At 40.3% G+C, this 27,944-nt stretch overlaps 1 protein-coding gene across 3 annotated transcripts in view; it reads right to left on the bottom strand.

Annotated features, from left to right (window-relative positions):
* MOCOS (molybdenum cofactor sulfurase) overlaps positions 1-27,944 on the bottom strand; it is a 233,202-nt gene that overhangs the window by 134,866 nt on the left and 70,392 nt on the right. For all 3 annotated transcript variants that reach the window (XM_075416697.1, XM_075416699.1, XM_075416700.1), the window contains exon 4: positions 7,694-8,335. In XM_075416697.1, the coding sequence (XP_075272812.1) occupies positions 7,694-8,335 (642 nt within the window). The remainder of the gene's footprint in view (positions 1-7,693; positions 8,336-27,944) is intronic.

Here is a 27,944-nt window from a genome sequence, read left to right as displayed (position 1 = left end):
GGGGCTCGGGGCTGCCACCCTTAAGGACACTGCATTCCAACCTCTCCTCTGTTTCTGTCATCTCCATTCTACTCCTTCTCATTTCTGTTGGGTCATGCCTTTCTCCTGCTCACATCATCTCATCCTTTAAAAAAAAATAAATCCCAAAATGGAAAAAAATAAACCCCTTGTCACGGTCCTTCCCTGTCCTGGTGAGCTTCTTAGCAGTCTTCCCCTGCTTGGGCAACAAAGCTACTACAGCACGAGGAAGGAGCAGGGAAGCCCCTCACCAAAGGTTAGAAAAAGCAGTAACTGTGGTTCTGGAGAGGTGTAGGAACGTGCCCAATGCAGGGCCAGGCCCGCGGGCAGCACACGCTCCTGCCCAGGCTCGGTGCTTTTTGCACATCTCAGGCTGCAGTCTGTAAACCCAGATTAAACTCACTCCAAAGGAGTCAATAAAGTTTCAGTAGGCAACTTGGAACAATTTCAGCATCACTGTGGAAGTATTTAAAACACACACCCACGCCAAAGAATTTGGAGCACATAAAAAATAGGTTAAAATAATGTTAAATATCTAAATTGACCCCCTGATACTAGTTACAGCTCTTCAGTATGTCTGCCTTAGCTCATGCTTTTGTCTATAAAACTTCAGGAGTTGAATGAAGAGCATTATACTAATTATATACTGTACCATGGAGTATTTACAGCAATTCCTGTTCCTAAGAACTGCCTGAGGTAAAAGAGAGAGAGCAAAAGCTTTAATTCCTGCACTTTGAAGTAAATCAATCCCTCAACATTATCTGAACAGGACTTGTATGTAGTAAATATTGTCTGGGTCAAAAAGCCAATCTCACCCTTTTACCTGCTAATATCAAGATATTCTAAGTACACAGTACAAATGGTGAAGAAAAAGATGTGATTTTTATGCCTAAGAAGTTATCATTGTTTCTCTTCATATATCAAACAGGTTAATCAATCACAAATGTAAAATCTACAAAGCACAATAAAAAGCGTACAATAAATTTATCACCAGAAAACAAATGCTGTAAAATCCCAATAGCTGGTACTACAAATTCACAAAACCTCTCAAAGAAGACTTAAGGAAAATTTTGATTCTGAATTTGAGTATAAAAACTCCTCAGGGTGAAACTATGTCACGACAACTTGCTAGCTACAATGACTGCAAAGATACATCCTGGTTCAGGCAGAATTTTTACTGTATTTGATCAAAGGTGAGCTCAAGTCCTGGTATATAACAGAATTTCTTTGTTTCTTGCTATCATCTCACGACACTTTATATCTCAAGAAAAATGTTTCTATAATGAGCTCCAAATTTCTTTATTTTACTTAAAAATGCATGCATTGTAACTCCCTAGCAATTTATAAGGTTTATTTCTTAATCAATAATTTGGTGCCAGTCATACACTTGGGATGAAGATGCTTAACAGTACAGATTGATGCTTGATGTGATTTATGTGAGCCTCTGCATGCTAGGCATGTGGCTGCATGAGGCACACGTTTACTACTGGCTTTCAATGAGAGTTTGGCAATGAAAGAAGAAACTCAGTTTAGTTCAGCCTACTTCAAGTAAAAGATTCCACAGTACAGTTTAAAATTCTTTGCATGTAAGTTTTTTATTAATTTCATTTTGTTGAACATTGCTAAAAGCTTGCAAGATCCACTACCTCCCCTGCCTGAAAAAAACACCTCCCTCTGTATTTATTTGCATACTGTAGATTGCAGCCTAGCACAAAGACACTCCAGTGTGCCTAAATGTAGTCTCTTCCTCAGAGGCAATGTAAATTGCCTGGCACAGATGTCTCTGGCATTGTGGCTACATCACACTGAGGATCTGAACTGGTTTGATTAAAAGTAGTTTGGGAATCCGTACGCTGTAATTACACGCTGCAACAGACCCAAACATTTCGACATTAACCAACATGATGCCTGTCTTTTTGGCTCATTCCTAGCATTTACAGCTCTAAGACCCATATGTGACCCACTTCAGATGGGGATTTCCCAACTGTGCAATAGGAAACACTGAGGACTGAAAACACAGCTCAAATCTTACTTCTCCCTGGGACCTAGTGAAGAGCTTACTCAGGAGAACACCTTCTTCTGTGGCTCTGGACTCTGTAAAACATGGAAGCGGATACTTCAGGAGCAGAGTGGAAGGTGATTCCTTTTTTTCCAAAATCTCTCCTGGAAAAGCCCAGTAGTTACAGCTGACTTTGTACTCCAGGAGGTGTCTGTCTGAATCTCTGCAGGGAGCTCTGAACTGGGATTTTGTACAACCTGGAAGACCCTAACCACCAATCTTCTCCAGCTGTGTAGCTAAAAAGAAATGCATCACCAGCTGCTCAAACAGAAGTTCAAGAATAAAGGCTGTGTTCCAAACAGGTAGGGGTTTTCCAGGCAAGAGTTCGAGAATATAAATAACGACATCCAAGAGTCGTACAAATGAATAGAGGTGGGGCTGACTGACTACGGAAGCCACCACTGCCAACTGCATTGTCTCCCCAAAGTTTTACCTACATTGTTGCTACTCTTTGGGTGACTGCCCAATAATCCAAGTTCACAAACATATTTTTAAGTGTTCAGTTGAGCTCTACAAGCATTTATCAGAGGCACTGCTTTCAGTTTAATCCAGATTCAGCAATATAAGGTGAATCCCATGGCGAAGCAAGATCAAAAGTGACAGGATTCCATTTGGCTCACTGATTGACAGTTTTCAGTTTATTCTGACTATGTTGAGTTTTTGGGCAATGAAACAACTTTACTATTGAAAAAAAATAATCACCTGGAGGACTAGAGTGCAAAATGACATATGAATGCGTCCTTAAAGGTGGGAACTAGAAAAAAGATTAAGCAAAACTTTCCTTTGCATCAAATACTGCAGAAGCTGGCTGGCTGCAGTGATGGTTGGCAGAAAAACAACAGCAAATGTCACCTGCCACTTTGGACGTTCTGTGAGGTAACAAGACAAGACTGTGTGAAGCTTTCCAGCAGATACTTACACTTTAGCAGAGAAGGGAATGAATAACAGGTTACTTGAACCTTCTTCTAGTTACTCAGAAAGCAAAAAATCCCTATTTCCTTTATTTTTCCACAGCTCTTGTTTAGAAAAACAGTTGCAAAAGTTGGTAGAACTAAGTTCTGTCCGCTAAATGAAAGGCCTTTGCCTTTCAGACAGTGAGAGCAGCTGTGTGAGAGTCCTACACGGTTCTGCTCAATGGCCTCTGGCCTATCATCTCTGCAGGATGGGGCAATACTGGGGAGTAAGAGGAAGGAAGAGACTTGCTCATCTGCTTGCTGCCTGTTCAGGCTTAGAAGTCCCTGTCAGTGGCTGCAATAAGTCTGTCAGGTGCAGAAGGCAGCCTCATGGGGCAAACACCCATTAGAACCTAGAAGACCACTGATGCTTCCCATGTACCTCACCTGAAAGTCATCACTGCTGTTTGAAACAATGTTTGTTCAGCATTTTTAAAGATTTGGAAATTCCCCCTTAAGTGGTCCTGTTTGGAGATCTCTAAACATCACAAAAACATGGAAGCAGCATAACAAAATGCTTGAACAAGAAGTACTAGTCAACAGGGTCATACTTAAGCCCACTCACCCCATTAAAGTAATCATGGGCAGATGGACAGAGCCTTTGAGTGTGGAGTCAATGGGCATATGCTAGAATACAAGGTGAGCATGTGCGTAAGTATTGTGCTCTTCTACCGATGGTCCAATCCTTAGGTGATTTCTTAGCACTGTGAAGAGTTTCTATGGAATAAACCAGCACCTATCACTATATTCTTTCTTTTTATGCTGACAGAAACATGCAGTAATGCTAAAGAGACAAATTCAAGCAGAGGACCAGCTTTTTGTCAAGGGATTCTCACGCTGCTCCATACCCACCACCCAGCCCTAGGATTTCATCTCCAGCTCCAGCTCTTGGGATCCTAGTAACAGCTCTCATCCCTACATTTCTGCCTCCATTTTCCACTGCTTCCTTCCCTTCCCCTCAGCATGCACAAAGTCTGCATGCAACTGAGGATCCAAACCATGTCACTATACACATACATGCGTAGGCATGCGCAGTTGTCCCAGTGACCTCTAGTGTGGTTCTCCACCACAGTACATGGATGTGCCCTAATTAAAGAACATGTACTGCAGAACTTAGGGGATCTAACCTTTTACCTGCAAGTCATATATCTCTGCCACTGAGTCACCTCAAAAATAAGAAGCTACAGCATCAAGAATAAAGAAACCTGCTTCGGTTAATTACAATGTATCATAGACTACAAAAGTGTGGGTGCTGCTTTGGGGCTGTCAAATCATTCAAGCAGCAGGGGCAAGAACCACTAAAACTTGTCAGGAACAAAGTCATGTCATCTGGATTTCCAAAGCTTTTGAAAATGCATTTGGAGATCAAAAACATACAACAGCTAATGCACTAGGTATTTCACACTGGTAGACTAAGATGTAGATATCTAATTCACAGATAACACAACATTTTCTTTTCCCTTAGTCATAAATTCCAGAATGATCAGATTCTGAATAGCACTCCCAGATACAAAAGAAAAATAGGGCAGATGATGAATATTTTATCGCTGAATTCTTGCTATACATAATCATATTATTTTATTATCTCATGCTGTGCAGAAAAAAAAACATGGGAAATGAGGCTAGATTTGCGAATGATAATAATAATTTGTCAAGCTGTTTGATACAAGGATGAAAATACAAAACCCATGATTTTAAAAGCTGAGATAGGAAGACTGGCTACTGCCATGAAATGGGAAAACGTGGAAGTGATTTAATGGTATTAAAGGAATGTAAGAGAGTCTGTGATAGAATAATTTATATAGCAAGAACAACAAAATAAACTACAAGAAACACTAGCAAAAGCTGTATCCATTAAGACAAAAGGTAGCCATTTTGACAGTCCTGTGAAGCATAGATGAATAAACACCCTCATTACACATCTCCACTTAAGATTCACCTTGACTTAGAAAAAGCGATTTCCTTAGTACACTGCGCTTTGATTATATGTGGACAGGGAATACCTTCTGCTAATGGTATTCAGATACACATACTCTAATCCACTTTTCCAATGGTATTTGTTAGAGTTCAAGTCTCCTTATGAATTACAACACGAAATCACATGTTTCGATATATTCAAGCCCAATGATAATCCAGCACTGTACACAAGCTTTTTTCTAAAAAAACGATTTTAAGAAATCAGCCTTTGGGAATCATGAAGACATGCCTACAGAGAGAATGCAGATGGAGCTTGGTAGAGGCGTGCAGAATCAATCACAGAAGCACAGAGGATGGAAAGGACCCTTGGGGGTCTCCTGCCCAAAGCATAGCCAGCTGGAGCAGGTTGCTCAGGGCCTTCTCCAGCTGGGTTTGGAAACCTCCAATGACAGAGACTCCTTACTGCAATTTGGCAGGGATAAAACCTGGCTAGAGTTGCTGTTTATATGAGAAACAATGACCCAGGTGTTTCAGTCACTAGCAAAGAAATAGAAACACGGCCCACAGATAAGGTAATCATATTAGCTTTGGCCACAGTGACCTGGTATTTCATTTGAAGTGTAGTAGTTCTGTTCCTAACCGCTCTATCTCTGTATTTTATTATCAGACAAACAATTTAAAAACATAACAAAGCAAAAACTCATAACATCTGAAAGAAAAAAAAATTGGATGATATAGCTTGGGGGACATTGAATGAGAATTTCAATGCTGTTGTTTTTATTTTTTCAATAAAGGAGTTGTCCTCATTCCTGACCTACCTTTGAAAACTTCAAGCCTCTCCAGGTAGGACTTTAAGTCTCCACAGTGCACTAGGGATTATGGACAACATCAATAATGCTCTAAACAGGGACTCTTACATATTAGGTTTTCAAATAATAACCAAAGATTAGATGAGGACAAATGTAAATATTTACCTATGTACAGTGACTCAGACTGCCTGCATGATACTTTGGTGTCTAACGGGAACTAGTATGACATGCCTGGGTGTCCAGCTGTCAGATTTTATTCTTTGAGTTAGGTTCCCTCATACCAAAATCAGCCATTCTGTACCCAGCCTGACTGAGAAATCAAATCAGACAAATTCCTTTGTTTATAAATTCATAGTAAAAAAAGGTTAAAGGCTCTTCTTCGGATCCAGTAAAAAAAGCCCTTGAAAGCAGTGGGAGCCTCAAATACCTGAAAAGCCTATAATTAGTCAACCTCTGAAAACTCCTGAAAAAGATACCAGAGATAGAGGTCCTCTGTAGGTTCCCACATACCTTTCCCCTCTTGATTACAAAAAATAATAAAAGCAGAATTGAGATCTAAAACACATTTCAGGTATTTTTATCCTCTATGCCATCTCGGGAGTTGTGTGTCAATTACCCCTAGAAAAGCCACTCAGAAGTTAGGGCCTGTCCAGGTCAAATTAAAGCAGGTTTTCTCCTTGACTTGCAGGTGATGCAGTAGCGCCCTAGGATCGCATGATTTTTATGCCCTTTCATCCTAACTTTCAGTGAGTGCTGCACTTCAAAGCCTTTTTGGTTTGAAAAAACAGAAACAGAGGTCACAATGTCTGTTGTTTTTATTTCTAAATTAAAAGATTAACTGGATGCTCACCATACCAATTTCCTTTTCAGAAATCATGCATAGCCTTGTACAGCAAGAGAGCCAGGCTGATGCGGCCAGGCTCTGCATTTACCAGTCCAGAACCAAAACCCCACTGCAGCGCTCAGAGCACACACCTAGAAGAGGTGCACACGCACGAAGCATCATTATCCACTACTGCATGTAGGGTGAAAGGTCAGACATTTACATCATGGGAGACACAGGACATTGTGCTGCTGAATACACAACCATAAAACACATGCAAGGCATGAATGGTTTTTTTTCATCATTTCCCCTTTTAACCTCTAGCCTCTCCCAAGGAGTGCTATTTAATATTAAATGCTGATCTCAAGCATTTCCTTTGTGCAAATGTATTGGATGTAAGACAGGAAGGAAGACTCTTTATGGAAGCTGTTTCTGGCATGTAGGAGAGAGGCAGAGAGACCAAGCATCGCTAAGAATGGCATTTTAATGTGCTAAGGGACTGGGGAAGCTTATCCATTGCCTTGCATTTGCTTATGTGTGTATGTTTGACCACCTTTAGGTGTCCTCTGTTTTCTGTAGGAGATCTTCACAGCTTCTCCAGAACCTCAGTCAGGAAATAAGAGCACTATAAATATTTGTCCTAGGTAATTCATCTTATCGCACGTGTTACTCTGCTAAAGCTTCTCTTCAGAGTAAAGCATGTCACCTTCCCAGTTAACTACATGGACCTTACTTTCCAGTTTCACTGAGGGTCATTATACTGTGTGATCAACCTTGGCCTGCTTGCTCCAGGTGCAGAGCTTCAAAAACAAAACAGGGTTCCACTGAGGTACCTTAAATATAAATTAAAAAATGCATGGACTGACCTATATGTCAGTGAATGAAGCCTTATATTTTTACCAGTTGTGACAAACTAGATCAGGGAAGGAAGGTAGATATTTCTGATTATGTTTTTTTAGAATACTAAGAAGAAAACAGATCTAATGTCCAGTTAGATATCCAACTGCATGAAGAATCACAGGTGTCACAGCCCAGTGCATGCACCAACCCTAAGACATTTGGCTGACGCAAACAGTATCAGCAAACCCCCCTCTTTTATCAAATAAAGCCTTACCTTTCTGCTATAGATTTCCTTGGGATGTAAAAATCCTCTCCTGCGAGGTACGCAGCTGAAGTTCCACCTCCGAAATAGGTTTTTCTCAAGAGGGGGGCAATCCGGTTGTTTACCAATAATGCTCCTAAACCAGTTGGGAATCCAAAGATTTTATAGAATGAGATGGGGATAAAATCAGCTTGGTGAACTCCCAAGTCTAATGGAGAACTGCTCACATACGAAGCTGCATCTAGCAGAACAAACCACTTCCCTGGTATTTTGATGGGGCAGAGTTTTCCAGATTTTATGTCCTGTATCCATGAAAGGGGATATTTGGTACCAGAAAAATTGCTCTGAGCTGGATAAGTGAAAAGATGAGGTGTTGTGCAATTTTGTTCTTCAGCTGGTAACCTATTTTCTTCTGATAACAAGATTTCCTTTGGTTTTATTGGAACAGACAAGACACTCATTGTAGCAGTTATCCCCCTCATACCCACCACAGACGTGTGGCTGTCAGTTAGGTAACAAAATCGACTGCTGGGTTGCTCTGTGCCTTCAGGTATCCAAGGGAATGCTTCTGCTACCAGTTTAAGTGCAGCTGTGCATCCAGATGTGAAAATGATGGTGTAATCTTCAGCAGTAGTGTGAAAGTGTTGCAATATTCTGAAAAATGGAAAAAAAATCCAGTTATTTTCTGATTTTTCTGTTTTGTTGCTGTGTGATATATTTTTTCCTCAGCATAAATTCTCCTACTCTGACATCTCATATGAATAGAAGTAGACAGGTTTTGCCAAACAGCACAATAAACTTCAACAAGTGTAAACCAAATCATTTTGCCCACAAGAGACTCTATCCAATGCTGCAGTGAACATGGCTGTGTTTTGAAGTACAGAAGCCAGTTCTGCTTGGCTCTGAATAGGCTTGCCTGTCTGGTCCCTCAGTGGGATCAGAATCAAGCCTGCATATGATTAAAACTACAATGTCCTTGAGAAAGCCCAGTTTTATTTGCAAATTATTTAGAGCACACAGAATATCTTTCAGTTAAAAAAAAATCTACTTAAATACTGGGCGTCCCAGTTTAGGGTCACAGGATTCAATAAGGAAACCTTAGCATACAGCTTTGCTCCTTTCTTATGTTATTAACAACAGAAACAGAAGATAGCGAGAAGCAACATATACTTCATATGTACCTTATGCACATATATGGCTGTAATCTGTAGTTCGCAAAGACAGCCTAAACCAGAAGCAACCTAATGTCTTGCACTAAGCCAGACTATGGAAACAAAAGCAAGCCAGTCTCTTGACACATGTCTACACCACACACTCATTGATGCCTGCACAGCACCTCACTGGCTCTAAACTACCTTTTGTGAACACCGTCTAAACCACGTTGTGGTACTCACGCTAACTTGGGTATCTATTACAGTTTTGCAGTGTGCAAGATGGATCTTTTCAGAGGCTCAGGAATAGCTTCAGTTCAGTCACCTTTCTTACCTTTTTGACCTGATGAACTTTCTCTGAATTAACTTTTATAAAACTCCTGTTGATATTAACAGGAAATGTAACAACCATCTAAGAGACATCAGCTTCAGTGCATGGAGCAGAGCAAACAAAATTGAACCAGAGCATAAATGTTGCTGCTCAGCAATGCCGTCTGGTTTTCAAGGAAAGTAAGACGTGACAGGGTTTCTCAGTGCATTTCTCCTGCTGCAGGGTGTTTCTGTGAGCAACATAACGTATCAGTGCTCTCCAACCAGCTGGCAGGCTGATCTCTGTAATTCCAAGGTACACACCAGCATTTGGGGAGTCTATGAACTCTGGTTCCCAATGTGCATCATTAAAAGTCTGCATGTTTCATATAAGAGGAGGTGCCCTTACTAGAACAGGCAAAAACTGAACACACAGTTGCATTTAAATAGTAAGTTGTACAAAATGTTACGCGATGAATTCAAGTTAAAATTTCCTGGACAGTAAGACAGCAGAGAGAAATGCGTGAAAGTTTTATGTGTCCAGTCTGAAACACAAATGCTACAGGCAAAGGGTGGTAGAACTGGATGTGTGGGGTGCAGCAAACAAAGATCAAACACTGGAAAAGAAACAATTGCAATGACTTTGATGACTAGAACTAAAACAACACCCTGAAATCTAAAAAGCCCACTAAAACGATACTATAAATACTTTTCTTGGTTGAAGGGAAGTTTTATTGTACTGGGAAGTACAGGATGCAACAGATGGGTTCATTGGCTCATATGAGACTTGAATTTTTTCAGAACTTAAATTTTTGAAATCTGATGCAATTGGTAGGTATTTTGTGTCTTCTTTTCATGAAGAAAGAATCCAGCTTTTATGAAGGACATCAGCAGGTCATGGATTTAAGCTTCAAACGTTCTGAGAAACCATCTGAAAGAATTCATAAGGATCTTTCTGAAATAAATAATCTGCCAGGTGATACTTGCTGCAAGCATTCACAGCTTCAGACATCATTTTTAAAGACCATGTTCAGAGAAACCAAACTTCTCCATTAGACTTTAGAAACCAAGTTAGGGATGATGACGAGGACAATCACAAAAGGTTTTGTATCAGGTACTGAACTGACAGCCTGCCTCATTCACCACTGTGACCTGCTCTCTCTGGTCACTGAATCGCATCCGCGCTGCCTTCCTGTGCAGCGAGCTCTACAGCCTTTCCCACCAGCACCCGCACTGCAGCTTGAAGCACGCGTACCTGCCAGGAAGGACACCCGACTGACAGAGCCTGAAACCCTCAACCCAGGCAGCAGCCTCTGTTGAAGTTAGGCTAGCCATAGCTTTACCTCTCATGCCCTGAATTTCAGTCCTGACATCGTTCTGCCTTGATTCTCCTTTCCTTGCATTCTCCTAGATACAGAAAAGGTGAAAAGCAAGGCAAGAAAGAGTCCTAACTTCTTCAAGGAGAGAGCGGGACAGCATTAGAGTCTTGTTTCTAGGTGAAAGGAACTGCAGAAAGTGGGTTGGTAAGGAGGCCATGTCTTTGTGGTTATGGACATAATTCTGTATGTGGCTTATTTTTGTATGACATATAGTCATATTGGATAGATCTTGGAATCATTACACAAATTACAAAAAGGTTGTGCAATGCCAAGAAAAATCAACAACAGTTAAGTATCCAGCTTTCTATGTTATCACCTCTGTGAGCACTAGGGCAAGTTACGTAGTCACATGTATGTGCACACACAGAATACTTTTTGAGTTAAAAAGCTAGGTGACAGGAGCAAATTCTTAATAAGTAATGTCTCTTCATAAGAGCAAGCTGACAAGCAGCAGCAAAAAGCACACTGAAGAGTCTTACCAAGCCTGCTCTTCTTGTACTTTCTACGCTTTCACTGCTCTCCTCCCCATTCAGCCTCTTTGCCACACAGGCTGAGTGGGAGGTGAGACACAGTTAGGCAAAATGCCATGTTTTTCTCAGGAATAATAACCTGCAGTTCTACACAGGAACTGTGCTCGCTTCCTGCAGCACTTAATTTGATCAAAAGACACTGTCAAATGACAATAGCTGGGATGCAGGAATGGTGGATCAGGATTTCATAATGGGATGCTGTTGTCCAGCCATAAATATTAGAGCCAGTGAGTACTTTTATTGTACATTTTCAGAATTTTACAAAACAATAAATATTATTTGGGGTGTTTTAGGCTCACAAATAGTGACAGCTGTATGTTTAATTCATAAATGAGACAGACAAAGCTCATGCACATCGGCAGTATTTTAACTACATTTAGTTTTAAATTATTCAAATTCAGAAACAGCTGAACAGTTCCGAAATAAAAACTACGACATAACACTGATGCATTTATCTCTTCAGTTCAGTACCAGAATCTGACTTTCACATGAAAAAAATCAAACTTTAGGGCAAAATTTTCAGAAGTGTCCAAATGAATTAGAACCATTTTTTAAAAGGTATTTAAGTTTCTAAAGCTACAGAAACAACGAAGTTACACTTCTACTTGACTTCAGTAGGAAACAGGTTCTTTTGTGAATCTCATTAGGTACCTATTTGCATTTTGGGTCTCTAAATGCCTCATAAATTTACTACGATTCCAGAACTCGCAAAAGAGGTAGAATTCAAAGTCAGACTTACATTTTGGCTGCAGTATTTATAATGTTAAAAATTGAAAATAAATAAATAAATAAATAAATAAATACAGCAGTATCAACTGAGTTAAAGGAATTTCCTTCTCCAGAATGACTTCTGATGTGCAGAGTGGAAGAGCTGTGAGCACCTCAGAATAAGGTCTATAAAATGAATACCACAAACTCCTGAACACTGCTATGATAAAATCAGAGTACTTGGCAATAGAAAACTGCAATACATCTGAATGACTTCTGCAGCCCACAGTACTACATCCTCTGTTTCGACATTAATATTGGGAAGCACTGGCCATTATACACAGAACTCCTAATGCTCTGTGTCTTTGTGTAAGACATACCCCATTACAGTAAAAGGCAGTTCACCTTTATTGCACTCCTGGAAGATTTATACCCATATATAAGGTCATTGTCGGCAGCAGGACTAAAGACTTGTGGTAAAAAACTGATAGCCTGATCTACTATAGCTCACAGCTGCAAACAGCAGTGGTATTTTATAGTATTACAAATTTCCACTTTTCAAAGGACTCTTAGGAAGAAATGACTAAGAGGATAATTGTTTCATTAAGCGCACTGATACAGCTGTGCCATCACAGGGAAGACAGCAGAAAGGCTGAGAAACTTGACCCACTACCTTGCTTTCAGGCTGGCAAGGTGGGGGAGGAAGCTGCATGTTCCATCTTTGCAGTACATCAAAGACCCATCGTGACCAGCCGCCTCTTCTCCCCCTCCTCTCACCTCCCCAAGAGCACACAGATCACCACACAAGGCGGGCAACAATGCATGGCCAGGAAGCCAGTCCAGGGAGAAGACACTGGAAATGCCTTCACTCGACCACACTTCCCTGTGCACATTTGTATTCTGAGATCTCTCTGTTAGCTCACGTTTAATCCTTATAAAAAGTTGTCATGAGAGTTTTGTATCTTCATGACTGCAACTGAGCCAAAATGCCCAACAACTCTAAAGTAAACACTGGTAGGGAAACACAATTTCTTTTCAGTCAAGCTTGCTGTCTCATTTTACACATTTAATACACACATGATTAATAAAGGGCTCTATATTTAAAGGTATCTATAATCAAGTAACATATTTTGAGTGAGTAGTCATATTATCTAACATCTAATCCAACAGCCTCAATTAATAGTTTAATTACAACTAGACACTCCACACAGCCACCGGCAGCTCTGCGGAAGGTGAGGCTACTGACTTATTTGGCTACCTTAGACACGTAGTGTCACCCAAAATCAGATGAAAGGGATGCCCTCCACCACTGCTGTCTGGCTGCTATCACCTCATGCAAGAAACCCCATGTTCCTCCTCACCACCAGCTCTTCATTTGTGGCTCCCAGCAGCAGATAAGTAGCAGCACTCCCACAAAGGTACAGATGCCCAGACTATACCATTTCCGTTACAGCCTCCCAAAATTCAGTTGATTTATACAGCTTTTCCTCCACGCTTCTAGGCTTTACATACTTCTAAAATACGCTTTATAGCAGTTTCTCCATCCTCTTCAAATTTACTATTTCGCGAACACCTGTAAAAAGCTGAACAGCAACCTATTTTGCTAGGTTTGTGTCCTTCCACACTTTAATTCCAATTGGTGCAAACATTTCAGCTTCTAGTTGGCAAGATCAAAATACAGCCAAGGAGTTTGTGATTTTGATGTTTTACATTTGTACTTACATTTTAATTTTTATTGTATATGAGCTTTCATAAATATTGTCAGTGTAATGATTTTCTAGCCAGTAGCTGATCTAGCTAAAAAAGACCCCTTTTAAAAGTTTAAGTATTGCCACTGTAACAAGAGTTTCAGATTTGAAGACAGAAGCATAGTTATCTATTCAACAGTACAAGTTTAGGCAGCACTTCATACAGGCTACTTTTCAGCTGCACATTTACATATAAAAATTACTTCCTATAAAATTTTTCCATTGTCATGCTACCCAGGAGCATAAAATGCAGTTTGGACTTGTATTGAGAGATGCTTAGCTTGAGCCTCAGAAATTTTATCACACTTTTCTACTCTACAGAAACTCTGAAAAGCTGTAACATACTGTTATTTAAGGAATAGTTATTGTTTGAATTACAAGAAAAAAAAATAAAAATTACTTCCGAGACAAACAAAATGTTTTATTTCAATTTTGATTTTTGTTTTTTAATGTTAGAGGGTAACACTTTTCATAACTGGCATCTTAATCCTTTCCGTACACAAGTGCAAGCAAGAAGCATAGACAGTGGCTGCATCTATATTTCTGGGTAAAAGCATTTTAACCTTCCTCATTTATTAATTAAGGGTCAGCTCCAGCTATCAAAGCAGTCAATTGGAAAACTCCCATCAACCTTAGCGAGGGATCCTAAGGTCTTGTAAACTGCTGTGGTTGTTACAGACACCAGGACCTGCACCCTGCTTTTAAGCTTGACTTAATGTGCAGCAGTAGCTCCTCTGTACATGTTTTTCTCTTTGTGTATATGAAGAAAAAGACAACAGAAGGTGTGGTATCCTCATTCAAGCCAACACAGAAGGATATCATAAAGAAGCAGACACTGCTTAACACACCCCCCAAATTTTCCTTAACTTCTCTCACTGACAGAAGTGACAGCTTAGCTTAATTAGTTACACCTCTATCCATACGGGGAATGCTCTGGTTTAACAAACTAAACAGACAAGCCTTCTGGGTAGGAAATGTCTTGTATTTTATTTTGTAAAGACAAGGTCTATTCAATCCAGCATGTCAGAGCACTGAGTTACATTCTCATTGTCAATTCCCAATCCATACAAGAGCAAACAAATCTAAGAACATTTTTAAGAATCAAATATATTTAAGCAGAAAAAAAAATCTACCAAGTCTGTCTTCCTCCAGCAGAACATGAATTTAATGAAAAAAGCCCTTGTAAAAGTTTGTGTTTTTTCTCTTAAAGCAATGTTTTCAACAGAAATCTATGCCATATCATCTCTGCGACTTGTACAGCTAACTCAGCAGAGGTCCATCAAATTGAAGGATTTCACCATGGATTAATACCTGCATAAGGAAAAGCACTGTGATAAATAATCCTTTATAGTTCTCTCTCAAAGTTTGCTTGGTCCCCTTTTCCATTTCAGCTTCCTTTCTCATACTGACAACGCACAAATTTAAGCCTTTCAGAGCACGTGCGAACTGTGAAATAGGCACACACTGCTCTATTTATCCTCACTGGTTACATCCACATAAACATGTTTTCTGACCGTTTTACTTGAAAGGCACTCATTCTGAACCCAGCTTCTTCCCATTTCTGCTTGCACAAGAGTGATTAGGATCTCACCCACTTACACTACTGCTGCTTATGGCAACACTGAAATTAGCTCCCTGAACGTATGAAATACACGATTAGCTGGAACGCACCTCATAAGCTCCCCTTGGCACAGGCAGGTGATGGAAAAATCCCTCCCTTTCTATTTGAAAGCATTACTTGCTTTAGGCATTCACCCTCAGCCATCTGGATTGAAGCATTAGAATCCATTACGTTTGTTCTGCTAGGCACTGCCCAATTCACTGGAGGCACACTGTGGAAATATCCATTTGACTAGAAAGGGTCATAGTTGATCTTCACCAAATAAATCCCCTCTCCCACTCTGCAAAGCTGGCAGCACAGCAGAATGCCTGGGGTTTCCCTCGCAGGACACCTTTAGAAGAGCAGGAGCTTTTTAATAGCTACAAAATGTCTGCCTGCAGGAAAAGATGCTTTGATGAACAAAGCCTATGAGAAGCACACACCCTGACAAAAAGGTGCTGACCCTCATTACAAAGTGCACATTCAGAAGGCATTCAGTGTCACACCAGGCATGCTGACAGAGCAAACTAAAATTACGGCTCTGCATGTAACCAGAAGAGCAAACACTGGGAACGAATCATGAAAACCATAAAATCTGACACTGCAGGCTACCTGTTGGTACAGTTTGTCCTAACACACAAATATAACTCCTCTCACAGACGGAAGCTTGTAACTCCTGTAACTTTCTAGATGTGGCAGAAACCCCTGGGTAACTGTTTCCTTTGAAATTAAATAGTTATTTTTCTGTGTAGAGAGGGAAGATCAATAGCTACATGATTTTAAAACCACTTTGTGGATATTTTTTGTAAGATCAGCTAGATCCATTTACTCTGGTGCTTGAACAACTGCCAAAGATTTGTAAAACCACCCATGAATACTAGTATTTTCATTAATTAGGACACAAAAAACTCTGCAGATTTACACAATAGGTTCTTCACATGAAAATTCACCACCTGCTATTCAAGTCAATCAGAAAGGAAATGGAAAAAATAACCATATTTTAGGGAATCATATAAGGAGGATTAGCCATAAACAGCAAACAGCTCATGAGAAAACCTTTCCAAACCATATTTGCACAAAATACTTGCCAAATAGAAAACTACAAATGGATGTGAATCTGTTTGTAAATCCTTCATGTATTAAAATACAAAGTATTTTTGCAGCAAATCTTCAGAGTCACCACGAGGAAGCAAAATTAAAACCAAACATAGGAAGATTTTGCACATGGACTAGCATATTGCCTCAGGTAGTGTCTAGGTCAACTTCAGCACGAGATGTCTTCATCACAGTATTTACTTCATAAGATACACCAAACAACTAAGGTCACTGTATTTTCCCTTTCCAAACTCCTCTTACCTAACACAGAACATAAGTTTTTTATTTTGGTGTCCCCTGAGCAGAAACAAAGAGCACATCTAGATGGACTTCAGTGGTGAACACTCAAGACAGCACAGTACCAGCCAGAGGTATCAATTCTACCAGTAATATGCACAATTTCCTACTCACAGGTTATGTGAACAAATTAAAGGTTGTGCGTATGGAAATTCATATCACCTTAAGACATCTACACTATGGAGACCAGAGCATATCACCTTTTAGAGTCACTCAAAAGCCACACACTCTACAGCAGGCAACTCATCTGAGCTAAGCCAGAAGTCTACTACAGGCTGAGCTGTCTCACTCTGAACATGTCCAATTCCTTCCGCTGCTTGCCAAAGGCATCTAAATGCCTTACGCATTGTACGCAGCTACTCTTATCCAGCCTAACCTCAGCTTCAGCATCTTTGGAGCACCATCATCTCTCCTTCCAATCTTACTCCGTTAAGTCCTGATCTCTAACCTTTCCACACGTTCTGAGCTCCTGCTGCAGAGATTCATTCCTCAGTGTTGCAGTGTCCAATTAATTTTGCTAATGGCAGCAAGCATCACTGGCATGAAGCCTGCCTACCTACCCTAGGGATATTTGCTGGTAACTGGTCAGAAGTTACTTCATTTTGTTTTCTGATTCTTGGAAAGTAGAGCATGACAGTTGGCTATTTTCCAGCAATATAACAAGTATTAACCCGTAAAGCCTGTTTCAGAAAAAAAGAAAAAAAGATAAAAAGAAAAAAAAAGTACACTTAGGTGTTCTGATGGTTCCACACTCTCAAATTTTTACAGTGCTTAACCTTTTAAGTAACCTCCAACAAGAAATACTCTTTAACGTGTTAAAAAAACTTCATGAGACTCTTCTTTTTTTTTCTTTTTTTTGTAAAAATAACATATCATTGCTTCCAACCTTTTTTTAAGATTATTCTTTGTTTAACTTTTATTTAATGGAATTTGTTTATAGATCAGCTTTGGCCTTTAAACTTTGTGCTTCTGTGATCTCTCCAGCTATGGTGGGTTGTTTTGTATTTTTTTTTTGGTAGTGGTTTCGCAACCGGTTAAAAAACTACAGCAAATTTTTTTTCTGAAACAGTATGTCATGTATTCCAGACACTGTGACCCTAGTAAATCTCTTTTCCCTGTTGGTGCCAGAGAATGGATGTGTGTCAACCAGTAACCGTCTATGGCCCATTTACAAAACAGATTTGCCATCAAAATCAAGTAAGTTTGACTTATTTGCACATTGCCTGGTATTTTTGATTGTAAAGTGCATGTAATTAAGCATAGCTACAAAAGCATAACCCAGCATTTCTCACTGTCCAGCAACAGTCAGGCCTATTGGTGGTGCAGGAGTCAAACACAGACACATGCTCTTTACTTACTGAGTCTTCCATTACTTCTTTAGCCTTTGCACGTTTACTTTGGGGTGGTATTCCCTGGGACTAAGGTAGGTTTGAGAGGCAGTAGGAGAGCAGTTGTGTAGATGAGGCTGTGCAACTCCTGTGTACTGGGGGCTTCTCTACACCGGCCCCAAGCAAGTCCATTCCTGAGCTGCGCTGGGGACCAACGCACAGCAGTCGTGACAAGCTGTGCCGGTCCCTAACACTCCCATATGGCTAGCAACCCTCTTCCATCGCCTTCTTTCTGAAGTTTCAGGACTCTTAAACATGTCTGATGCACCTAGACTCAATCACTGCTATTTACAGTTATCAGACAATGGATACACCAGAGTCTACAGCCTGTGAAGAGTACAGCTGCCTGCCTCCTCGATAGGATGCATGGCTCAACAGACATCTTCCCAATGCCGAGATCCATCTGATGGCTCCTTCTCCAATTCCTGCTCTGAAACAAAGCGTTGATCTTAATCTTGAAATATATCAACTGCAAATGAAGATAGCTATATCAGTGATCGCATTTGTGTTGCTGACTCTTTAATATTAACCTGTTCCTCTGGAAAAACTGCAAAAGACAAGGTGAAAGGAGACGGACAAAGACAAAATGCTTTAATGTCAAAAGGAGTCAGCTACTTAAAATGGACCCATAGCAGTGATGAAGTACTCTCATCCCACATGTACAGGAACTCAGAACCTGACCATTTCCAGCATAACTTTTTAGATCCACCTCTTCAACGTATTTCCACAGCATGATTGATGGCCTGACTACAAGAAACCATTACATCCTTAGCCAGAGCTTTCTTGCTTGGGGGTCGGGGGAAGACAAAGAAGGGATAATTTCTTGCAATTCATACAAGGCCTATACAGTGAGTTCACATTTACTTGGGAAACACTTAGGCCCAGAACTTCAGAGGTACTCAGGTGTTTAAGCGAGAATTAGATGATTTTATGAATCTGGGCCTCAGTTACTATGGCAACAGGGACTATGGCAAACACTCATACATAAATACACCTTATTTCATCAAACATTGCTTTTTAAGTACTATGCTTTTGTCTGGAAATGGATTTAGATGAACACATTAATCTGAAAACACCTCAGTCTGCTTTCAAAATAGAGATGGTCCCCCACAACATCCTTCTCTCTAAATTGGAGAGCCATGGATTTGATGGGTGGACCGTTCGGTGGATAAGGAATTGGTTGGATGGTCGCAGCCAAAGGGTAGTGGTCAACGGCTCAATGTCCGGATGGAGACCAGTGAAGAGTGGAGTCCCTCAGGGGTCCGTACTGGGACCGGTGCTGTTCAATATATTCATCAATGACATGGACAGCGACACCAAGTGTACCCTCAGCAAGTTTGCAGATGACACCAAGCTGAGTGGTACGGTTGAGACACCAGAAGGACGGGATGCCATCCAGAGGGACCTGGACAAGCTGGAGAGGTGGGCCTGTGTGAACCTCATGAGGTTCAACACGGCCAAGTGCAAGGTCCTACACCTGGGTTGGGGTAATCCCCGCTATCAATACAGGCTGGGGGATGAAAGGATCGAGAGCAGCCCTGCTGAGAGGGACCTGGGGGTACTGATAGACGAAAGGCTGGACATGAGCCGGCAATGTGCGCTGGCAGCCCAGAGGGCCAACCGTGTCCTGGGCTGCATCAGGAGAAGCATGGCCAGCAAGTCGAGAGAGGTGATTCTGCCCCTCTACTCTGCTCTGGTGAGACCTCACCTGGAGTACTGCATTCAGCTCTGGAGCCCTCAGCACAAGAAGGACATGGAACTGCTGGAGTGGGTCCAAAGGAAGGCTACAAAAATGATCCAAGAGCTGGAGCACCTCTCCTGTGAGGACAGGCTGAGAGAGTTGGGCTTGTTCAGCCTGGAGAAGAGAAGGCTGCAGGGAGACCTGATTGCAGCCTTTCAGTACTTAAAGGGAGCCTATAGGAAAGATGGGGACAATCTTTTTAGAAGAGACAACAGTGACAGGACGAGGGGTAATGGTTTTAAACTAAAACAGGGTAGGTTTAGGCTGGATATAAGGAAGAAATTCTTTACAACGAGGGTGGTGAAACACTGGAATGGGTTGCCCAGAGAGGTAGTGGAGGCCCCATCCCTGGAAACATTCAAGACCAGGTTGGACAGGGCTCTGAGTAACCTGATCTAGTTAGCGGTGTCCCTGCTCGCTGCGGGGGAGTTGGGCTAGATGACCTCTAGGGGTCCCTTCCGACCCAAAACTTTCTATGATTTCTATGAAATCTATTTATGCAGTTCAGCAGCATTTTACGTGGCGTATGTATCCCAGGTCAATTAGACAAATCCTCAACAGCAGTTTGTACTTCCCCTTGCTCTGGTGGAAAGCCACAAGAGTGAAGCTGGGAAGAGTGCTGGACATCGTTTACTGGCCATTTGTTTTTCATGTTGTGTGGTGACCCACCTCAGCAGCATAGCTATGATTTTGCTTTCTAGGAAGAACATGGAAGTATTTCACACAAAGCCGCAAAAACCTCCTATTGGTATGAAAGACAGTGATAATAACATGAAGAGAAGAGCCAGTAATCCTTGGCACATGAGTTCTTGAAACCTGCAGGACCCTCATACTGTGGTAAAACAGTGGACTATCCAATCACTTGTGAGCTAGAAACAACACGATACCATGAATGTTAGTGAAACCATCCTGGTGATCATAATTACAGAAATATTCAAGAGTGAAAGGCTTTTCTGCTTGTTTGTTGAGCTGACCAGGGGATGCTTGGTGTCAGTGAGCACTCGCTGCATGCTTTTCACACTGAGCTATGTTCATGTTTTGGCTCAAAGCCCCAAGATTTCCCAGAAACTATGAATGGATGTTTGCTCATATGGGAAACACCATTTCTGCCTGTCAGGTTGCTCTTCATTCACTTTAAATCCTGACAACTATGTTTCCAGTGCTCCTAGCAGTTGAGGGAGAAACTGTTCTACACATGATGGATGCAACAAGGCACAAATGACTGTTAAGGGATACTCTTGGCTTGCCTTAAAACAGAACCTGGTTGCAATCTACGACAAATGCATAAGGGAACAAGGAACAACAAAAGCATTTTAAGGAGCTCACAACTGGCATTTTCAGAATTATAAAATGAAAGCAGTTTAGAGGGAACTTAAAACAACTGAAAACCCATAGCATCACTAAAGCTCTATATAAATACCATTGCTTTACTAATTGAACAGAAAATACTAATTAAACTCAGAAACCAGGCACTGCATACGTGAGAGGGAGCTGAGAGCAATATTTTGTAACTTGCTGCAATCCTTCCCATATTGTGAGAGGATCATTCTGTTCAAAACATAATGGACATGGAAATTATAAACTGAAAGTAAGTAATGCTGTTTGAAGTGTTCCAGTAGTTAATTCTGATACAAATTAAAACTGGTATTGATTAGAAAGTTCACTCCAGAGGATATATGTTAAGTAACCTTTTATTTTTGCAATGTGTGCTGCCTGGCAGCAGCAAACCTCATTAAATCAAAAGTAACTAAAACATAATACTAACAACCATAACTTCCTATAACCCTTCTACACTGCATCCTCATCTCATAGAGCTGCTAGGCAGAAAAACTGAGCCAAAATATGTAGTAGCCTGCCTTGGATTTCTCTTTTTCTCGCTATCTGCCTCCTAAGAGATAGAAACCTGACCCAGGAGCTCAAGAAATCCAGATGTGTGATGGTCAGTCCATATGTAGGAACAGACACCTATGTCCTGTACATCCTGAAAACATTCTGAATAGCAAACTCATCATTGCTGTGAACCGCTGTAACCTCACTAAAGCCAATTACAACAGTTAAGGAGCAATACTTACAAACCTGTTTCTGACTTCCCAAGTATGCCACCCTGCGTAGCAATGCCACAAAAAAATTCAGGTCAGGGAAGGATTCTCAAAATGAGCAGACAACTACTGTCACACGTAGGATGTTGCCATGCACAGGATGATGTACCCTGTTCAGCTGAAACAAAATACTCAACATCTTGTGGGAAGAGACCCACAAATCACACCTTCAAAACAGTGACGAAGTTGACTTTTTAAGTTCAAGATTTTTTACAGAATAAAAGTAGAAAAAACAGGATGGAAAAACTTCATTATGTTTGACTTCTTTGGCAAGTTATTTCAAAGAGGATGATCAACAGTTAAGAACATTTGCTAAATTCCTCTTCCTGATTCTAGGTATCAAGGACCTTAAATAAACCAAAAGAAAATAACATGTTGCAGCTGACAACTGAAATCTGCATTGTGGCCTTTCAGCACTCGAGTTGACACCTACACGTGTCGAGCTAGAACAGCAGGAAAACTCATTCTTCTTGATTACGCGTAGCTACACAGAAATCACCAAATTCAGACTTGGCTAACTTTACAATACTGACTGTGCTCATGCACCAACAAAAATTTTGTTCCTCATTCCAAGATTTCTTAAATTTTGTTATTGTTGAGAGGAAGGGTTAATTATTCTTTTTGTTATTACTGGTAAATCTGCAGTCATTGCAGCAAAACTAATAGTTGTGACAACACTGATGCAATTCTTATCAGTGTATGCACGTGTAGGGGCACATGTGTTGTTACATACTCACAGCTGCATAAAAGGAAGCCGCCTACCCTTGATTAACTTTCAAGGAAAAATACATTCTAGAATTTATTGCTACTGGGATCCAAAAGTCCTGAAAGTGTATTCAAGCTAAAACAAAAGACGGGGTACATTCCTGCATTACCTTGTACAGTGATGAAACCCTTTTGGGAAAAACTTGAGTGAATTGAGTGAATAAATCTTACACTAGACATGGATTTAACCTATAACCCTCTTGCATTAGTGAATCTAAGAATTCTACAAATTCATCAAAACTGGAAAGCTTTATTAATGGCTGAAAAAAATGTACTCCAGAAAGATTAGAAATTGCAACAGCCTCTGTGTTACTCTGCAGCATCACACTATAATCAGCTAGCTGTTGTGAAAGTGATGTCTTCTCAAATACAAACCAGATGGGTTGTGAGCAGTAAGATCTGATCTGAGATTCAGAAATCTACCAAAGCTATTCTCCACAGCCCTGGGCTCAGATTCCAGCAGGATCAAGTCAGATTTCTGAAGCAGGAGAACAGAATTCCATGACGTTTACTTTACAAAGGTTTTTCAGATAAAATCTATTGCCTTTTCTGCTCCGTGTACTTTCTAACTCTAACTATCATGATTTCAGCACTATTTCTGAAGATTTGTCACACCTTCTATGCTTTGATATTAGCTTTGGTAACATCTAATATCACCAGGAGCAGAATCAAAAGTGCAGAATATATTTGATGAATATTTATTCAGAGTTCTAAAGATTCATGGTATGTACGTCTGTGCCCTTTGTACATTGCTTTCTGCAAACATCCCAGCAAATGTACAGCGAGCGTGAATGATTACAGAATGTTCTAGGAAAGTAAATACTGAACTTGTAATTGTACACTAGAAATCTGATTCTAAGGGCTATGTTCTAAAAGCCAAAGGCAGAAGCTTAACATGCAGCCTTTCTCTCATCAAAGGGTTCAAATTTTGAATTGCAAGATCTCAAAATAAATTGCTGGCAAACATTCCATCCAGCAAGGATTTCAGCAGAAATTATTTGGTGAATAACAAACTGCACTGAAGAACAGACTAAAGTCTGTGGGTGATTTCCAGACTAAAAGCTATTAAATTCCTAACACAGAATAAAGAATTATGTTCTCTGCCCAGCTCACCGTCACCAGCTCACTAGGAATTTGTCCAGAAATGGACATCAAAAGGCAACTTTTCTGTAGAAACCGTATTTAAAAGACAATTAAATCCCAGAGGGATATGTGAAAGTCCATCGTACTGCAGTACATATTTTCTAGATATTACAATTTCAGATTTCATTAAGTGTTTTTTCAATGTGACAGGGCAGCAGGAGATGAGTTCTCCAGTGTATCATTTCATACTTTCTTATCATCTGTCTGGACCATCTGGCTGCAAGTCAGCACTGCATGCCCCTAAAACAAAGGTAGACACAGCAATTGTCAAGAGACACTATCAAAGTTACCTATGAGTATTAGCAGAAGGAGACAGAAACAGTAAGTGGTCCACTATAAAAAGCAGAACAGCTCTTTCCAAACGTACTTTGCTTGTGATTCAAGACAATTAAATGTGATGGGTACAAGATATTTTATATTGTTGCTGCTTGTTCACATTATAGATCTACTGGGCTCTTTTTCATTATGTATGATTTTTAAACAAGTTTTTAAAAAGGGCAAGAATTGCATACATATTTTCAAACTTACAAGTTAATTCTTATATTGCCCTGCCTTTTGAAACTCTGCCGTTCCTCTGCATAAAAATATTCTCATAGTAATATAAAAATAAAGGTATTCTGATAGCCTGTTGCACAATACCTTCAAGAAAGCAAACACCTTCACTCAGCCCAAACAATTAGGCAAAACCTTGCTCTGTTGACATTGGGCAGCCACCAATGAGGCTTTCACTCAAGATGGGTAGATGTTGTCCACTAAGACCAGTGCTCATCACAGTATGTTTGACACTGCATGTATTGCTACAAGTCTGCGTGGCACTTCTGGTGCTCAACTCTTGGTACTCACTAGAGAGCTGCTATCAGGCTCACCAGCAAAGGGTTAGAACTGGGAGTCAGCAGTCAGTGATTTACTCACCTGTCTTACAAATTTGTTTAGACCATCGCCTCTATAGAAAGACTGCTGAGACTTCAGCATATTCTGGTTAGGTTCCTGCAGCTAGAGGCAGGAACATAAGAGCCCTTACTTTGTGCCCCCAAATTTTTCTGTTCTAAAAGAACCTATCAGTATTTTCATTCATATTTTCACTCCTACTAGTCAAAATCAAAATAGTTATCTTTACAACAAAACAGGTCCCTCTCAGCACACACCAGAAGCAGTGGGATTCACTTAGTGGACATCCCTGTTCCAGGGTGTTGCACTTCCCAGGGAGCTCCCGAGGTTACAACGGTGTTTCTGCATGCTGCCGTGAGCTGGGCAATTGCTGTACGCTACAGAGACTTCCCTCTAAACCACTCACTCCTGATGAAACAACCACCACCATTTTTAGTGTATTCACTGTATATTTTAGTTAGAGGTCCACTTATATCTAAGTATCACATTGCTTGCAGTAATCCAGACACAAGAGCTTAATAAAAGAGCATGAAAGATATAAAGCTTTGTTTATACTTATTGCTAAGGTAATGCTTCAAATTTATGTAGGGATGCTCTGTCGCTGATATCTCACCTTTGTCACACATAAAGAACTCCATACAGCTCTCTGCATAATTCTCTAAAAGCAGAACACCCACAATGGTTGGTTATAAAGCAGATTCTGCTTCAGCGTGTCAGTTTTTCACCTGACAGACGTCAGGCAGGTTCTCCAGTTCTCTGCATACAGCTACTGATTGATTTGTTTCTTTGCTTGAAGCAGGAAGGTTACTGCTTCCTCTGCTGCTGTCTTCCCCTCCTCCTCCCTCCCATTTGGCAGCTATTACAGAAAACTCCTGCAGCAACTGCTATCACTTCAAACCCTGTCTATTTTTCACTGGAAGCAGCAGATGTACCCATAACACTTCACTGAAGTTAGTAAGGGAGTGTTGACAGGACGTATCTGTACTACAAGATCACCGTAGATTTATTGGGTGCTTCAGCTTTGCTTCAGGAGAGTATTTAAGAATGTCTAATTCTGGATGCTTACCCATTGTTTTCAATTTGTCTAAAATTTCATACATACCTAAAAACCTTCTTCAACTGAGATATTACACAGTAAGCTCCTCACACTCCTCCTCATTCATCCTGAACCCCCACAAACTGTTCAAATGTCTTAAATATTGTAACAATTTTAGAAGCGATTCAGTATTTCTTTATTCAGTGTTGAGCCACACTGATTATTTCTGTTTGACCACAGGTCAAGCAGCAAAATGGAAGCAGACCGTCACTCCTCTTACTGCCAGCAGGCTGGCAGTAAAGGGGGAGATCTTGAGCAGACTTGTAATGGTTTCTGACATAGCCTTTTTTGTTTCCTTCTTTCTTTGCATGAATGTCCTGTTGTGCAGGTCTCTAAGAAACACTTACAGGCAGAGAGATTCTAGATAAGAAAAGCTACTTTGTTTATAATATTCCTTGAATTTGCAGTGCAGATGTCTTCTAAGATCTCTGTGCCTACATATTTCTTTAAAATTAACTTTCAAGGTTAGTTTTTATCAAAATAAGGCCACTTACCAACTTATAAGAAAAATATTTTAGTATTTTATGGCATATTATAATTAATATAATTTTTATATTATTGCACTTTGTAGTGCAAATCTTTCAAAAAGTGTAATTGTTTCCATTGCCTTCATGCTTCACGTAACATATGACTATAAGATAACAGATAAGGACTGAGCTTAAAAACACCCACCCCCAAAATCATCTCCCAAAATCTCCCTTCCTCTCACCACGAACTGGTAGTACAGATATACACTTGGTCAGTGTTCTCGTTTAATTATTTGCATTCTTTTTATGCACAAGAAGCTCTGCTCACCCACAGGATCTCACTGTGAGAGATGCCTTACGGACACAGCATAAACTAAATTCCCCAAAGAACTTTGGGATGGCTCTGATCGGCTTCTAATTCCCAGGAAAGCCTGTGTGTGCTGCAGAATCGTCAAGGTTTATAGCACAGCCTTGAAAAACACTTCACAGCTAGGCAGACTGCATGAAGCAAAACCAAACAGAAATCTTGTTTTGCTTAGGTACATGTCTGCGTGCATGCACAGAGACAAAAAATACTCAAAGCTAGGGAAAAACACACGTAAACAAAATTACTCCAGAATATTTGTAAAGCTTTACAAGGTCTGAAAAGCTATGGGACAGAGCTTCTATGTGCTCCCCAGACAAAGCTAACTGACCATTGATTTAAGAGAAAGAAAAAACTTACACTTTTGTGATATCTACTTTATTCAGTGCATAAGACGTCATATGGACACATGGAGATCATTTGCAGCTTTATTGTCCCTACTGTTCTCATGAGGACTAAACTTATTGTTATTCTTAGATATTTCTCAGCAGCATTACAAAGGAATAAAAAATATACATCTGCCACAAAGTTGCATTTCTTTACGATCAACAGAGGTACTATTATTTCACTCTGAATGAGAAAAACCAAACAGAGGTTTGTTTTTAAGTCATGATACATTGGTCATAAAAATGTTTATTTATTTTGTACAATAACTCAATAAGCATTTTTACCTAATATATTGAGTAATGACTGAACAATCAGAGAATTCAAGAACTTAGGGCTTTTTTGTGCCCTTGATCTCTCTTTTCCCCGGTGCTTTTGTGGGATATTTGTTAACTGATGCACAGAAACCCAGGTCAGAAAAACACAAGCATTGCAGTGTACTCACACACATTCTGTTGCTCTCGTACATCCACTGTTATCTACAGCAATCAAGGTACACTGCACTTTGATCCTTTGCTATTCTTAGAAAGCTACAATCTGAAGTCCTGACACAGGCTAAACTCTTCGCCTTTTCTCTGTATGGGTGGTAACGTTTAGGCATTTATGCTATTCTGTCATATGCAAGATCCTGCAAACTGACAGTCTTGCTAGCAATTCCACTAAATTTGTACCAAATAAAGACTCCTAAGACAAGAAAATGTTGGCAAGTGCAAGCATTTACTTCTCTTAGGTTTGTCCCAAACAAATTACTTAATTTCAAACATTTATTTCCACCAAACCTTTTGAAGAAAAATAAATAAGTAAACAAATAAATACACAAATCACTGCTTTGAATCCTTCTGAGATTGAACTAAAGTACATTTACACAACTTACTATAATGTTCCAAGGTATCCCTGTTTTTATCTATTCACAAGGGCAAAGTTTCTAATGCAACACATCTTCCTTTGCATGCTCTCCTGTGCCTTTGGCATGATTCCCTTGTCCCACTCCCCACTATTCCAAATTCTGCTGCAAGAAACAGTCTCCACCTTTGGTACTTTGACCAGCTCATTGCCCCCAAGTAGCCCTCCCCCATCTCGACTGAACCAAAAAGAGTATTTTGTTCTCAAG

Source organism: Opisthocomus hoazin, chromosome 3, assembly GCF_030867145.1.
Source record: "Opisthocomus hoazin isolate bOpiHoa1 chromosome 3, bOpiHoa1.hap1, whole genome shotgun sequence".
In the NCBI taxonomy this organism is placed as follows: Eukaryota; Metazoa; Chordata; class Aves; order Opisthocomiformes; family Opisthocomidae; genus Opisthocomus; species Opisthocomus hoazin.
The sequence above is the reverse complement of the archived record's forward strand: the minus strand, read 5'-3'. Positions and strand labels throughout refer to the sequence as shown.